Here is a 15,891-nt window from a genome sequence, read left to right on the forward strand (position 1 = left end):
GAATGAGCAATTTCAGAGAACACAAGAAAATAGGTCTCATCTTTTTCTTCAAAGGGATATATCATCCTTCTATACCATAACATTTAAAAATTATCTATTTTTAAGTATGGATGTTTAGCCTACCTGTATGCCTGTTCTCTACATGTATACATGGTGCCCTTGTGTATATATGGACACATTGGATCCTCTGGGATTGGGTTTACAGAGGATTGTGAGGTGTCAGCTGGATGCTGCTAATCAAACTTAGGTCCTCTGAAAGAGCAGCCAGTGCTTTTAACCAACAAACCATCTCCTTAGCCTCAATAGCTTAACCTTTTATAGAGGCATTCTCAGCTACTTTAAAATATTACTGTGCTGTTTAGTCCACGTGGCTGCTTATTTCATTTTAAAATTTAATTTAACTTTCATTTTGAAATTTAAATTACTCTTTAAAGTTTTGCTTAATGTGGGAATGGCTTTGGCTCATTTCTAGAGTCTAGGGTCAAAACTCCAAAGGCAAAGGTACAAAGTTGAAGGCTTCTGGGTCTTTTATTCCCTATGTACAAAGCAAGCGATCAGGGCTAAATGATGATCTCTCCTCTGATAACTCCACCAATTCTGTGCCATCTTTCCCCTGGTCACTGGACATGGGTCACTTCTTATGAGTACTAATTGTTTGTTTCATTACTTTTTAATACAAGAAGCAAAACTGCACAGGGCACACCAAACATGGGAAAGTCTCAAGCTGTGCTGGAGCAATGTGGCTGATTCATGACTCAAGATTTCTATATTTTATTGTGGCTGCATGCAAGAAGATGAAACCATTACACAAAAAGAAGAATTGGCTGTAAAGATACAGGGATAATTTTTAGAGGCTCAGGGAAAATTGTAGGTAGGCCTTAGGAACTAAGAAGCAAATTGCTAAGAAAACTGAAAGCACTCCCTTTGTCTTTTGTCTTTGCTTCTGTGTTCATTGCATATCTAGAGTCCCCCCAGCCTGCCCCCCACTAACAGACTTGTGCCCCTCCTACAATTTACATGCTGGAAAGTGACCTTAAGTGTATAACCCCCACATTGAAGAGTGTAGACTGCATCAATCAAAAATACCAATTTTGTGTGTCCCCAGGGGAGAGATTGGTAGCCCTGTCTAGGTTAGGAATATAAACCTGGTCTAATCATATGTGTTTAGGCATGCTGGAAGAGGTGGTATGACCATAACTGGCAGAACTCAAGTATCATAGCCATGTGAGCTGTTGGTGAGGGAGAAGTATTAGTAGTGAAGGAGGTGGCAGAGGCAGTCATTTTTATCTCAGATTTACCAGAAGTTTTTAGTTTCATCCCCTGAGAAAGTTCCTATTTATGTAAGTGAATTTCTGACTTCATAACTAAAGACAAAGAGAAATTTATAGTTACATTTTCATATTTGGTATAAAAGCACCTTTGTTAGAAACCATAAAATATAAACCACAAAGCAAAAGAATTCTTTTCTGCTGTCCAAGAATAAGAGACTCAAAGAATTATTCTAAATTAGATTTCTGTTGCAGAACTTACTTTGATTAGTTTTAAAATCAACATGTAGGGCCTGGAGAGATGGCTCAGTGGTTAAAAGCACTGGCTGTTCTTCCAGAGGACCCATATTTTATTCCCAGCACCCACAATGTGGCTTACACCCATCTGTTGTAGCTCTAGTCCCAGCGGATTTGATGCCCTCTTTTCGCTTGCAGGCACCAAGTATACACATGGTGCACAGATGTATTTGCAGGCAAAACATCCGTACACATACAATAAACATTTTAAAACAAAAATCTTTAAATAAATAAATAAAATGAACACATATAGTGGGTATTGTAGAACTATCCCATCTTTTTTTTTTTCATTTTAAAATTTACATTAGAAACAAGATTGTTTTACTTGTCAATCCCAGTTCCCTCTCACCCCTCCTCCCCTGCCCCCCACTAACACCCTATCCCATACCATTTCTGCTCCCCAGAGAGGGTGAGGCCTTCCATGGGGGGTGGTCTTCATAGTCTGTCATATCCTTTGGAATAGGGCCTGGGCCCTCCCACATGTGCCTAGGCTGAGAGAGTATCCTGTGTGAAATGGGCTCCCAAAGTCCATTCATATGCTAGGGATAAGTACTGATCTACTACCAGAGGCCCCATAGATTTCCAAGGCCAACTCACTCACACTCACTTTCTTGGGGTCTGGATCAGTTCCATGCTGGTTTCCCAGCTATCAGTCCAGGGTCCATGAGCTCCCCCTTGTTCAGGTCAGCTGTTTCTGTGGGTTTCACCAGCCTGGTCTTGACCTCTTTGCTCATCACTCCTCCCTCTCTGCAACTGATTTCCATTTCAGTTTAGTGTTTAGCTGTGGGTGTCTGCTTCTGCTTCCATCAGCTACTGGATGAAAGCTCTAGGATGGCATATAAGGTAGTCATCAATCTCATTATCAGGGAAGGGCATTTAAGGTAGCCTCTCCACTGTTCCTTAAATTGTTAGTTGGTGTCATCCTTGTAGATCTCTGGACATTTCAATAGTGCCAGATTTCTCTTTAAACCTATAATGGCTCCCTCTATTATGGTATTACTTACCTTGTTCTCTATTCTTCCCCCAACTCAACCTTCCTGCTCCCTCATGTCCTGCTCTCCCCTTATCGTCTCCCCTTCTCATTCTCCTAGCTCCCTCTCCTCTTCCCACCCCATGCTCCCAATTAGTTTAGGAGATCTTGTCCCTTTCCCGTTCTCCAGGGAACCATGCATGTCTCTCTTAGGGTGCTTCTTGTTTCCTAGCTTCTCTAGTGGTGTGGATTGTAGGCTGATAATCCTTTGCTCTATGTTTAAAATCCACATATTAGTGAATACATACCATGTTTGTCTTTTTGTGACTGGGTTACCTCACTCAGAATGTTTGCTTCTAGTTCCATCCATTTGCCTGCAAATTTCAAGATTCCATTTTTTTTTCTGCTGCATAGTACTCCATTGTGTAAATATACCACATTTTCTCTATCCATTCTTCAGTTGAGGGGCATCTAGGTTGCTTCCAGGTTCTGGCTACTACAAATAATGCTGCTATGAACATGGTTGAACAAATGTCCTTGTTGTATGAATGTGCATCTTGGGTATATGCCTAAGAGTAGAATTGCTGGATCTTGTGGTAGACTTATTCTCATTTTCCTAAGATACGCCATACTGATTTCCAAAGTGGCTGTACAAGTTTGCACTCCCACCAGCAATGGAGGAGCGTTCCCTTTTCTCCACATCCTCTCTAGCATAAACTGTCATTGGTGTTTTTGATTTTAGCCATTTTGACAGGAGCAAGATGGTATCTCAGGGTTATTTTGATTTATATTTCCCTATGGCTAAGGATATTGAGCAGTTACTTAAGTGTCTTTCAGCCATTTTAGATTCCTCTATTGAGAGTTCTCTATTAGTTTTGTACCCCACTTTTTAATTGGACTATTTGGTGTTTTGGTGACTAACTACTTGAGTTCTTTGTATATTTTGGAAATCAGCTCTTTGTCAGATGTGGGGTTGGTGAATATCTTTTCCCATTTTGTGGGCTGCTGTTTTGTCTTGTTAACTGTGTCCTTTGCCTTACAGAAGCTTCACAGTTTCAGGAGGTCCCATTTATTAATGGTCAATTTCAGTGTCTGTGCTACCGGTGTTATGTTCAGAAAGCATTCCCCTGTACCAATTCGTTCAGGGGTACTTCCCACTTTATTTTCTAAGCCATTCAGTGTGGCTGGATTTGTGTTGAGGTATTTGATCCATTTGGGCTTAAGTTTTGTGCATGGGGATAGGCTTGGGTCTATCTGCAGTCTTCTACATGTCCGCATCCAGTTATGCCAGCACCATTTGTTGAAGATGCTTTCTTTTTTCTATTGTATAACTTTAGCTTCTTTGTCAAAAATCAGGTCTTTGTAAGTGTGTGGGTTAATATCAGGGTTTTTAATTGGATTCCATTGTTTTATGTGTCTATTTTTGTGCCAATACCAAGCTGTTTTCAGGACTATGGCTCTATAATAGAGTTTGAAGTCAGGGATGGTGATGCCTCTAGAAGTTCCTTTATTGTACAGGGTTGTTTTGGCTATCCTGGGCCTTTTGTTTTTCCATATAAAGTTGGTTATTGTTCTTTCAAGGTCTTTGAAGAATTATGCTGGGATTTTGATGGGAATTGCGTTGAATCTGTAGATTCCTTTTGGCAAGATTGCCATTTTTACTATGTTGATCCTATCCAAGAGCATGGGAGATCTTTCCATTTTCTGTTATCTTCTTTAATTTCTTTCTTTAAAGACTCAAAGTACTTGTTATACAGGTCTTTCACTTGTTTGGTTAGTGTTACCCCAAGGTATTTTATGTTGTTTCTGCCTATTATAAAGGGTGATGTTTTTCTGATTTTTTTTCTCAGCCCATTTATCGTCAGCATATAGTAGGGCTACTGGTTTTTTTGAGTTAGTCTTGTATCCTGCCACTTTGCTGAAGGTGTTCATCAGCTGTAGACATTCCCTGGTAGAGTTTTTGGGTCACTTATGTAAACTATCATATCATCTGCAAATATTGAAAGTTTGACTTCTTCTTTTCCAATTTGTATCCCCTTGATATCCTTTTGTTGTCTTACTGCTCTAGCTAGAACTTTTAAGTACAATATTGAAGAGATATGGAGAGAGTGGACAGCCTTGTCTTGTTCCTGATTTTAGAGGAATTGTGCTGAGTTTCTCTCCATTTAGTTTGATGTTGGCTGTTGGTTTTCTGTATATTGCTTTTATTTGTTTAGGTATGTTCTGTTATCCCTGATCTCTCCAAGACCTTTATCATGAAGGGGTGTTGGATTTTGTCAAAGGCTAGTGAGATGATCATGTGGTTTTTCTTTTAGTTTGTTTATATGGTAGATTACATTGATGGGTTTTTGTATGTTGAACCAACCCTGCATTTCTGGGATGAACCCTACTTGATCATGGTAGATGATTTTCTGATGTGTTCTTGGATTCGACTTGCCAGTAGTTTATTATTGAGTATCTTTGCATCAATGTTCATAAGAGATATTGCCCTATAGTTCTCTTTATTAGTTATGTCTTTGTGTGGCTTGGGTACCAAGGTAATTGTAGCCTCATAAAAAGAGTTTGGCAATGACCCTTCTGCTTCTATTGTGTATAATACTTTGAGGAGAATTGGTATTAGCTGTTCTTTGAATTTCTGGTAGAATTCTGCACTGAAGACATCTGGTCCCTTTTTTTTTTTTTTGGGTTGTGAGACTTTTGATGACTGCTTCTATTTCATTAGGGGTTATAAGTCTATTTAAATTGCTTATCTGTTCTTGATTTAATTTTGGTAAGTGATATCTGATTTTGGTAATTTACATGTTCTCTTTCAGCCTTTTGGTTAGTTTGGATAAAGGTTTGTCTATCTTGTTGATTTTTCTCAAAGAATCGACTCTTTGTTACATTGATTCTTTGTATTGTTTTCCTAGTTTCTACTTTATGATTTCAGCCCCCAATTTTATTATTTCCTGGCAACTACTTCTCTGGGGTGAATTTGCTTCTTTTTGTTCTAGAGCTTTCAGCTGTGCTGTTAATTCTCTAGTGTGACTATTCTCCTGTTTATTTATATGGACACTTAGTGCCATGAACTTTCCTCTTAGCACTGCTTTCAAAGTGTCCCATTAGTTTGGGTATGTTGTGTTGTCATTCTCATTGAATTCTAGGAAGTCTTTTATTTACTTTTTTATTTCTTCTTTACCAGGAATGGTGAAATTGCGCATTGTTGAATTTCCATGAGTTTGTAGAGTTTCTGCAATTTGTGTTGTTGTTGAATTCTAATTTCAAAGCATGGCAGTCTGATAAGATGCAGGGGGTTATTCCAATTTTTTTGTACCTATTGAGGTTTGCTATACTGCCAAGTATGCGGTCAGTTTTAGAGAAGGTTCCATGGGGCGCTGAAAAGAAGGTATATTCTTTTGTGTTTGGATGGAATGGCCTATAAATGTCTGTTAAACCCAATTGGGTCATAACTTCTGTTAGTTCCTTTATTTCTTTGTTAAGTTTCTGTCTGGTGTTCCTGTCTAGTGGTGAGAGTGGGGTGTTGAAGTCTCCCACTATAAGTGTGTGAGGTTTTTATGTGTGATTTGTGATTTAATGTTTCTTCTACACATGTGATGCCTTTGTATTTGGGGCATAGATGATCAGAATTGAGACTTCTTCCTGATGGATTTCTCCTGTGATGAATATGAAGTAACCTTCATCTCTTTTGATTAATTTTAGTTTGAAGTCTAATTTGTTAGATTTTAGGATTGCTACATTCACTTGTTTCTTGTGTCCATTTGATTGGAAAATCTTTTCCCAACCCTTTACTCTGAGGTACAGTCTGTCTTTGAAGTTGAGGTATGTTTATTGTATGCAGCAGAAGGATGGATTCAGTCTTCGTATCCATTCTGTTAGCCTGTGTCTTTTTACAGGTGGGCTAAGACTGTTAATATTGAGGGATATTAATCTCCATTGATTGTTAATTCTTGTTTGTTTTGGATTTGTTGTTGTTGTTGGTATTGTGTGTGGATTTCCCCCCCTTTTTTCTTTTGGCTGTTGGTAAAGTGTGATTATCTGTTGCCTATGTTTTTGTGGGTGTAGTTAACTTCCCTGGATTGGGTTCTCCTTCCAGTACTTTCTATAGGGCTGGATTAGTGGATATGTATTGTTTAAATCTGGTTTTGTCATGGAATATCTTGTTTTCTCCATCTATACTGATTGAAAGCTTTGGTGGCTATAGTAGTCGAGACTGGCATCTATGGTCTCTTAGTGGTGGTGGAATATCTTTGCAAGACCTTCTGGCTTTCAGAGTTTCCATGGAGAAGTCTGGTGTGATTCTAATAGGTTTGCCTTTATATGTTACTTGGCCTTTTTCCTTTGCTGCTCTTAATATTCTTTCTTTTTCCTTAAGTTTGGTGTTTTGATTATTATGTGGTGACAGGAGTTTTTTTTTTGGGGGGGGTCCACTCTATTTGGTGTTCTGTAAGCTTCTTGTACTTTCTTTCATTGGCATGTCTTTCTTTAGGTTTTGAAAGTTTTCTTCTATTATTTTGTTGAAAAGGTTTTCCTCACCTTTGAGGTGGGTTTCTTCACTTTTTTCTAAAGCTGTTATTCTTAGGTTTGGTCTTTTCACGTTGTCCCATAGTTCCTGGATATTTTGTGTTAGGGATTTGTTGGACTTAAGATTTTCTTTGGTCGATGAATCTATTTCTCTTAGTGTATCTTCAACGCCTGAGATTTTCTCTTCCATCTCTTGTATTTTGGTTTGCACCTGTAGTTCCTGATCATTTACCCAGCTTTTGTGTTTGTAGCATTCCCTCAGGCTCTGTTTTTTTTTTTTAAAGATTTTATTTATTTATTATGTATACAACATTCTGCTTCCATGTATATCTGCACACCAGAAGAGGGCATAATGGATGGTTGTGAGCCACCATGTGGTTGCTGGGAATTGAACTCAGGACCTCTGGAAGAGCAGTCGGCGCTCTTAACCTCTGAGCCATCTCTCCAGCCCCCTGTTTTTGTTTTTGTTTTTTAAACAGTAGTTTTCCTTTTTTATTTTTTTAAAGATTTTATTTATTTATTTATTATGTATACAACATTCTGCTCCATGTATATCTGCACACCAGTACAGGGCACCAGGTCTCGAAACAGATGGTTGTGAGCCACCATGTGGTTGCTGGGAATTGAACTCAGGACCTCTGGAAGAGAAGTTGGTGCTCTTAACCTCTGAGCCATCTCTCCAGCCCCCCCTCTTTTTTTGTCCCTATTTCTGCCTTCCATCCTTGCACTGTTTGAATTGTTTCTTGCAATTTTTGGTTTGTCTTTTCTTCCATTTCTTGAATTTTTTGTTTGTTTTTTCTTCCATTTCTTTAAGGGATTTTCATCTTCATAAAGTTGTTTTTAAGGTTGTTCTCTTCTGCTTCATCTGTGTTGGGATGTTCAGGTCTTGCTGGTGTGAGTGGTGTCATATTGATCTTTCTGTTGTTGACTGTGTTATTATACTGTTGTCTTCTCATCCCTTCTTCCAGTGTATACTGGTGGGATCTCTCCCTCTCCTGGTAGATATGGGACCAAGGTTCTCTTCCAGTGGGTGAAAGCGTGTCCAATATTCCGATGGCTCTCCTCTTCCCATGGGTGGAGGTGGGACTAGTACCTTGATGTTGGTAAACCCTGGAGGGGCTGGTCTGGTCTGCTGGGGCGGGTTCCACTGTGCACAGGCTCCAAGCCTCAGGAGGCTCTGAGCACTGGAAGGTGGGTAAGAAACAGGCCCATGCTTATCTCCTCTTTGTGTGTGTGCTGGCAGCCTCTGGGTGATCCAGTCCACCAGATAGATTCCCCCATGCACAGTCTCCAGGCTTCAGGAGGCTCCAAGCAGGTCACCAGAAGCATTAATTTCTTTTTATTGTCAAAGATGATTGTTTTGTTTTGTGTTGAGATAGGTTCTCACTATATAGACTAGGCTGACTCTAAGGCTGACAGTGATCAGTTCCCTTCGGATAAGGGCGCTGAATCGCAAGCAGAAACCAATTTTAGCATACATTGTATCTTAAATCAACCTTTGAAGTTTTGTGTGTCTGTGGATTTTAATGCCGTGGTTCTGAACCTTTCTAATGACAAAACCCTTTGATACAGTGCCTCATGTTGTGGTGACCTCCAAACATAAAATTATTTTCATTGCTATTTCATAACTGTGGTTCTGCTACTGTTATGAGTTAAATGTACATAAATGATATGTGACCCCTGTGAAAGACTTGTTTGACCCCCAAGGGGTTACAACCCACAGGCTGAGAACTACCACTTTAAGTCATCAATACCTTCTTTACTGGAATTAATATGTTCCAGAGAGACATGTATTTTTACCATTAGCTTTAGTGCAAAATATTTAAATCTAAGAAATAAAACTATGAATGCTCCCAAAATACATTCCTTCAAAATCACCTTAGTATCTTAATATGTAATGTGTGCTCAATTTAAAAGTTGTCAGTTTTTTGGGGGTGTTTTTGGTAATAAATTTTTCTCCCTCTTCTTTTTTCATCTAGTGGTCATATGCTTTAGAAAAACCCAACACTGGCAGCATATTTAATATCACGTGGTCAATTGATGGCACGCAGATCGCTGGAGCCTGTGGAAACGGGCATGTTGTCTTTGCACATGTGGTGGAGCAGCGCTGGGAGTGGAAAAATTTTCAAGTAACACTAACGAAGAGAAGGACTATGCAGGTAAGATCATGTTCCCTACCTAGTTAACTAAATCTGCTTCTTTTTACTATACAAAGCAGAGAATTATCTCTGTTCATCACATTAACTGGATGTTTATAGATATTCAGTCACAGTTGGAAGTACCTTACATATAGTCATGACTTAAGACCCTTTACTGAAAGAACCTGAATGTCTGTGCTTACTGTGCTTAACACAGGCTAGTGACGTTTAAAGCATTCAGGGAATGTGGGTGCAGTTAAGGAAGGAGAGTTGAAGTCAGAGTTTTCACCAGAAACTGATCCAAGGTGGGCCTAACCTGCTATTTACTGACTGGGCTAAATAGAAGGTTTTATTTGTTTAACCTTTTTTTTTTTTTTAATTGTCTTTTAAAAATTGGGCAAGGCAAGTCAAAATGGGGAAGATTTAGGAAGTTGCTCTTAGGATTTAGTAAATATAAGGGGGGAGTTTTGTTTGTTTGTTTGTTTTTTCTCTTTCCATGTTTGGGTTTCTGACTGAGGACTGAGGTCTCTATGACAAAGGACAGATTAACAAGTATTCACATTTGTTGTTTTGTTTGGTTTTTGTTTTTTGAGACAGGATTTCTCTGTGTAGCCTTGTGTAGCTGTTCTGTAACTCGCTCTGTAGACCAGACTGGCCTCACCTCTGCCTCCCAAGGACTGGCATAAAAGACTTGTGCCACCACCTCCCAGCTCGAATTCACATTGTTTGATGAAAGTTTCACATGACATTATAGGTTTGATGAAGAGCAGACAGCTGTGGAGAAAAGTGATAGGGTGAAAAGATTTGACGAATGATTGTGGACGGGGCAATCAGTAGGCTGGCTTTGTGCAGATCTTCCTCCTCATCCTCTGCTTTTTCTTAGGGATGTCACACCCCCCCTTTTGTGAAGACACTTCTCCTTAAGGGTCTTTGACCTGTTTCAGTGAAAGGTCCGAAACTTTCTAAAAGTTTTCCAACCTGCCAAGGGAGTTAGTAGGACAAGCAGAGTGACCTTCTGCTCCTGTGTCCTTGCGTTCCTCTATCCGGGAATATTTAACATGCCAACTGCTATATTTGGGGGTTGTGTGTAATTTTGTAGTTTACTATGCAGAAATTGGATGTGTCAATGGGAGAAGGGAGGGGCTAGTTCTAGATCAGAGAATGTCAGTGGGTCAGTTGTAAGCGTCTAAGGACTGGTACTCTCTGTTTCTCTCAGTTTCATTTCCTCCATCAAGCCACCACTTGCTCAGTGCCTTGCATAGAATCAGTGTCTAACAAATATGTCAAATCTTAGATGAAGACAGGTTTGAGGAGGAGTGCAGGGACTACTGACCCCTGAAGATCCCTGGCCACAGAAAGAGGAGCTCTACCTTCTCCTCACCCTCTCATCTGCAGCAGTTGCTTTTGTCTTCTGTATTCATAGCCATGTGACTTTAATTCTGTAAAAATTTAGAGGCATATATTGTGACTTTAGCCTGTTAAAGTACTAAATAAATAAATAAAGTAATAAATTTGTTTATTAACTCAAATATAAAGATTTTAAAATGTGGATAATATATTGACCAGATTCAATAATTAGATTCTTCGTTTTTTTTTTTTTTTTTTTTTTGAAATTTTTATGTGGGAAATGTATTTTTTTTTTTTTTTTAAAGCAGAGAGTGGGTATATAGAATCTCCTTATCCTTACTACCCCACCACGGCAGTCATCAGCTGGGGATCCATATTGCCCCACCCACAGTCATCTGGATCCATCCTGCCCCACCCACAGTCATCAGCTGGGGATCCATCCTGCCCCACCCACAGTCATCTGGATCCATCCTGCCCCATCCATATCCACATCTGCTTTCCAACCTCCCCAGTGAATTTCATGCAAAATTCTGATACTGAAAGACCCCTAGAAGCTCAGGCCTCCAGGATCTCAGCCCAGGACTGCGGTCACCCCAATCACCAGGCGGAGTCGAAAGCTTGATGCAAACAGCATGAGGCTTTATTATAGTTGTTTAACGAGCTAACCCCATGTTAGCTTGGGTCTTCCATCCATCCACCATGGCAGATGGCTAGGAAAGACAGCTAGAAGCGTCTGCATAGAGATCTTATAGGGCAGCGTAAGGGGAGTGTCTAGGGGTATGCACAGACTCAGGATTGGTGTGCCACCAGGCTTGGAGGGTTTGCCCTGTGTTGATTGGTCAACCGGCTGTTATGGCCCATAGGCCCTCCCAGGGTGGTTGCTATGCTCTGCGAGTCATTGCTGTGTACTTGTCTGTAAAGCACACCCAGAGCCGTAAAGCATAGCACCACCAGCTAACTTCTGATTGATTCCTTGCCATGAGGCAGGCATTTGACCTCCTAGTGTGACCAAGGCAAGGTCAGACAAACACATGTTCAGCTGTTATGGCTGTTGAAATGGGGAGCTGGTCCCTTCAATACTTCATCTATAAATGTTCAATATTTAGAGCTTAAAAATAAGGACATCTCTTTTGTTGTTTTGTCTTTTTTTATTTAAATGAGAAACAATCTTATTTTACATATCAATCCCAGTTCCCTCACCCTCCCACCCCCCCATCCCCTGTCCCACTCCCCAGGGAGAGTGAGACCTTCTGTGGGGGATCATCAAAGTCTGTCACATCATTTGGGGCAGGGGCTAGGCCCTCCCCCATGTGTCGAGGCTGAGAGAGTATTCCTCCATTTGGGGGAATGGGCTCCCAAAGTCTATTCATGCACTAGGGATAAACGCTGGTTCCACCACAACAGGCTCCATAGACTGCCCAGGCCTCCTAACTGTCACCCACACTCAGGGGGGCTGATTTGGTGCTATGTTGGTTCCCAGCTTTCTGGCTGGGGTCCATGAGCTGCCACTTGCTAAGGTCAGCTGTTTCTGTGGGTTTCCCCAGAATGATCTTGACCCCTTTTCTCAACATTCCTTCCTCTCTACAACTGCATTCCAGGAGTTTGGTTCAGTGCTTAGCTATGGATCTCTGCTTCTGCCTCCATCAGCATTGGATGAAGGCTCTAGGATAGCATATAAGTTAGTCATCAGTCTCATTATAGGGGAAGGACATTTAAGGTAGCCTCTCCCCTGTTGCTTAGATTCTTAGTTGGGGTAATCCTTGTGGATTTTTGGACATTTCCCTAGTGCCAGATTTCTCTTTAAAGCTATAATGGCTCCCTCTATCAAGGTATCTCTTTTCTTGCTCTTCTCTATTCATCCCCCAACTCAATCTTCCTGATCCCTCATGTTCTCCTCTCCCTTCCTCTTTCTCCTACCTCCCCCCCGACCTTTCTCTCTCCTCCATGCTCTCAATTATTAGGAGCTCCATTTCCCCTTCTCTGGGGGACTATGTAAGGACATCTCTTTTAATATAACCATAATGACATTGTCATACACTAATAATAATAACAAAAATAATTCTTTAATTTTAGAGACTGTCCACAAGATGCTTAAATCTTCAGGTATCTCCCACATGTTTTAAAGTTTGAGTAAGGATTCAAATGACTACAATGGGCTTGGTGCATCATTTAAGTTGGTGTTGGTCTGTAGTTTCCTTTTTTTCCCCCTCTTTGTTTCTTCTTACCATACTTTGTATTTTTTTAAAAGATCTCATTTATTTATTATGTATCAACATTCTGCTTCCATGTATATCTGCACACCAGAAGAGGGCACCAGATCTCATAATGGTGTGGTTGCTGGGAATTGAACTCAGGACCTCTTGTGCTCTTAACCTCTGAGCCATCTCTCCAGCCCCCATACTTTGTATTTTTTAAGGAAGTCAGATAATTTGTCACAGAGTTTTTCACAATGTGGACTTTGATGATTGCATCCCTGTGGTGTGTTGTTTTTGTTTTGCTTTCCAATGCTGGTGATTGGATCTAGGGCCTCACAAACTGCTAGGCAAGCACTCTCCTGAGATAAAACCCCATCCCATCCATGGGCTGGGTAGACATTTCCTTTTTGTCTTCTGCACCTCCTGCAAATTGACAGTGTATTAAAATTGATGGCATAAAAATGGATTTCTGTTGTTTAACTTGGATCGTAAACATGACATTGTCTCCAGGACAATGAATGCATTGAGACAAAACTATTTATTCATGTGTGCATGAAGTCTAGGTAGGATTATCAGAAAAGTTCTAATATTATTTATGAAATGCTCCTGAGAACATAGATGTACTTGTAGATAGTTGTTTTAATAGTTGTTTAATAAAGACTCATCTCAGTGACTAGATAAAGTTCATGTGAGGTTACATCTGGAATCTTTTAAATGGCTTACTAAATTCAAGTTATCCTAAGAGGAAAAGTTAATAAATTAAATAGAATTATAGAGCCTTTTAATTTATAAAGGCTTTTTTTTGTTTGTTTGTTTGTTTTTTGTTTTTTTGAGACAGGCTTTGGAATGACCATGTTGGTCTCAAACTCACAGAGATTCCCCTAGTCCCCTGCTTCTGCTCCCCACCCCCACCCAGTGCTGGGAATAAAGGCGTGTGCCATCACTGTCCTGCCCTACAAAAGGTTTTATACTGTGATTATAAAACCTTGCATTTTTGTTAAGTTGGACCCATTCAGTATTTTTTTGTTAAAATAATATTCTTCATTTATCAGTGGCTATTTATGAGTTATGCTTTCCAGGTACTAGGCAAAGCAATGAGGGATGCAGCATCAAATTAAACAATGTGTTCTCTGTTCTCATGGACCTCCTGTATTAGTGTCTTAAAACTACCCTGTACATTCAACACAAATTAATTTAAAGTGAGAAATTAGGAAAAGTAGAAATTGGTGGTTTATGTAAAGTCAGGTGATGGGCTGAGTTGAGGCATTATTGCTTCAGTGGATCAAGTAATGCCAACAGGACTTCATTTAGTCTCTTTTAGTCTTCTTTTCCCTGTAATTACCTTCCCTATTTGTGCCTTTGGTAGCTCCAGTGATGCATCCTAGCAACAACTCAACTCTATCAGAAAGCTCGTTTCTTCTAGTAATTCCAGCAGGAGTCCAACCTTTTAGTCTCATATAGTCAGCTTGCATTGAATGTAAATAGTTGAGTGAGAAGTGGGATGCCAGCCTTGTCTGAACTGCTTAGTGACTGAGACTAGTGGAAGGAATGGTTTCTCAGGAGAAATTAAGGCATTCTTGATTCTAGGCCGACCTCCTCCTTAGCGAGGTGTGGGGGAGAATGAGTCTTGGCAGGAAAGGCATGGCTGCAGGGTTGTGAAGTAGCTGGTTACATTGATGTGGCAGTCTGGAAGCAAGAGAGTGTAAACAAAAGTGGAGCTGACATGAAATTCTCAAGCCCAGCATCTGTAGCTGTATTTCTGTCAGCTAGGCCTTATGCTTTAAAGGTACCAAGACCTCTTTTAAACAGGGCCACCCCTGGCCAGGTGGTGGTGGTGCATGCCTTTAATCCCAGCACAGGCAACACAGGCAGATCTCTGTGAGTTCAAGGCCAGCCTGGTCTACAAAGTGAGTGCCAGGACAGGCTCCAAAGCAACACAGAGAAACCCTGTCTCAAAAAACAAAAACCAAACCAAAACAACAACAAAAAACAGTGCCACCCCTAGAGCTAGTGTCTTAGTTAGGGTTTATTGCCGTGAAGAGACACCATGACCACAGCAACTCTTATAAGGAAAATATTTCATTGGAGTGGCTCGTTTACAGAGGTTCAATCCATTATCATCATGATAGGGAGCATGGTGGCATGTAGGTGGCCATAGTGCTGGAACTGAGAGTCCTTCATCTTAAAGGCAGTAGGAAGTTGACACTGGTTGGTATCCTGAGCATAGGAAACCTCAAAGCCCTACCCCACAGTGACACACTTTCTCCAACAAGGCCATACCCACTCCACAAAGTCACATCTAATAATGCCACTCCCTATGAGGTCATGGGGGCCAGTTACATTCAAACTACCACAGCTAGTGTGGGAGACATTTCATGTTCTTACATGAAAAGCCAAAAAGCTTTTGGAGCATACTTCTCTCAGTCCCTGTGAGTTTGGTTAGCATCTATTGCTCAGAGTCTCAATGACGAAGTGAAGGTGTGGGTAGGATTATATATAGCTCATCTCAAGGATTATTTACTTTCAAGCTCACTGACATTGTTGACAGGATTCACTTCACTAGAGTCTTTGGAACTAAGGGCTTCAGTTATTTGTTGGTCATCAACAAGTTTCTTTCAGCTCTGTGTATGTGACTTTTCCCTATGGTAGCTCATGACCTGTCAGCTTGCTTTAGCAGAGCAAGCCAGCAAGAGGATCCAGAGAGGCTGCCGGCAAGACATAAGTCACGTTTTTTTATAACCTGAGATCAAAAGTGGCATATCACTTGCTTTATTCTATTGAGTAGCAACAAGGTACTAGGTCCAATCCATATGCAAGTAGAGACATTACACAGGGTGCAAATGTGAGACCTAAGCTGCCTACCTCACATTCATACCCTTACAAACATATGTACAGTTCATGTATATATCATTTAGCTACTCAAGCCATTCCTCATATGATTAAAAACAAATCCATATTCCCTCTCTAAAAAGTATTATAGGGCCTGCAGAGCTGGTTCAATGCTAAAAGCACTGGTGCTCTTATAGAGGACCTGGATAGTTTTGATACCCAGCACTCATATGGCTGCTCAGAAACACCTATAACTCTAGTTCCAGGGAATCTGACACCCTCTCTCACCTCCATGGGCTTCTTCATGCACATGGTGCACAAGATAA

The 15,891-nt window shown here is 40.5% G+C and overlaps 1 protein-coding gene across 2 annotated transcripts in view; it reads left to right on the plus strand.

Moving 5' to 3' along the window:
* The window catches only part of Ift80 (intraflagellar transport 80), a 97,647-nt gene that overhangs the window by 43,791 nt on the left and 37,965 nt on the right, over positions 1-15,891 (plus strand). For both annotated transcript variants that reach the window (XM_027391769.2, XM_027391770.2), the window contains one exon: positions 9,036-9,215. In XM_027391769.2, the coding sequence (XP_027247570.1) occupies positions 9,036-9,215 (180 nt within the window). The remainder of the gene's footprint in view (positions 1-9,035; positions 9,216-15,891) is intronic.

This window comes from Cricetulus griseus (genome assembly GCF_003668045.3).
Source record: "Cricetulus griseus strain 17A/GY chromosome 1 unlocalized genomic scaffold, alternate assembly CriGri-PICRH-1.0 chr1_0, whole genome shotgun sequence".
Taxonomy (NCBI): Eukaryota; Metazoa; Chordata; class Mammalia; order Rodentia; family Cricetidae; genus Cricetulus; species Cricetulus griseus.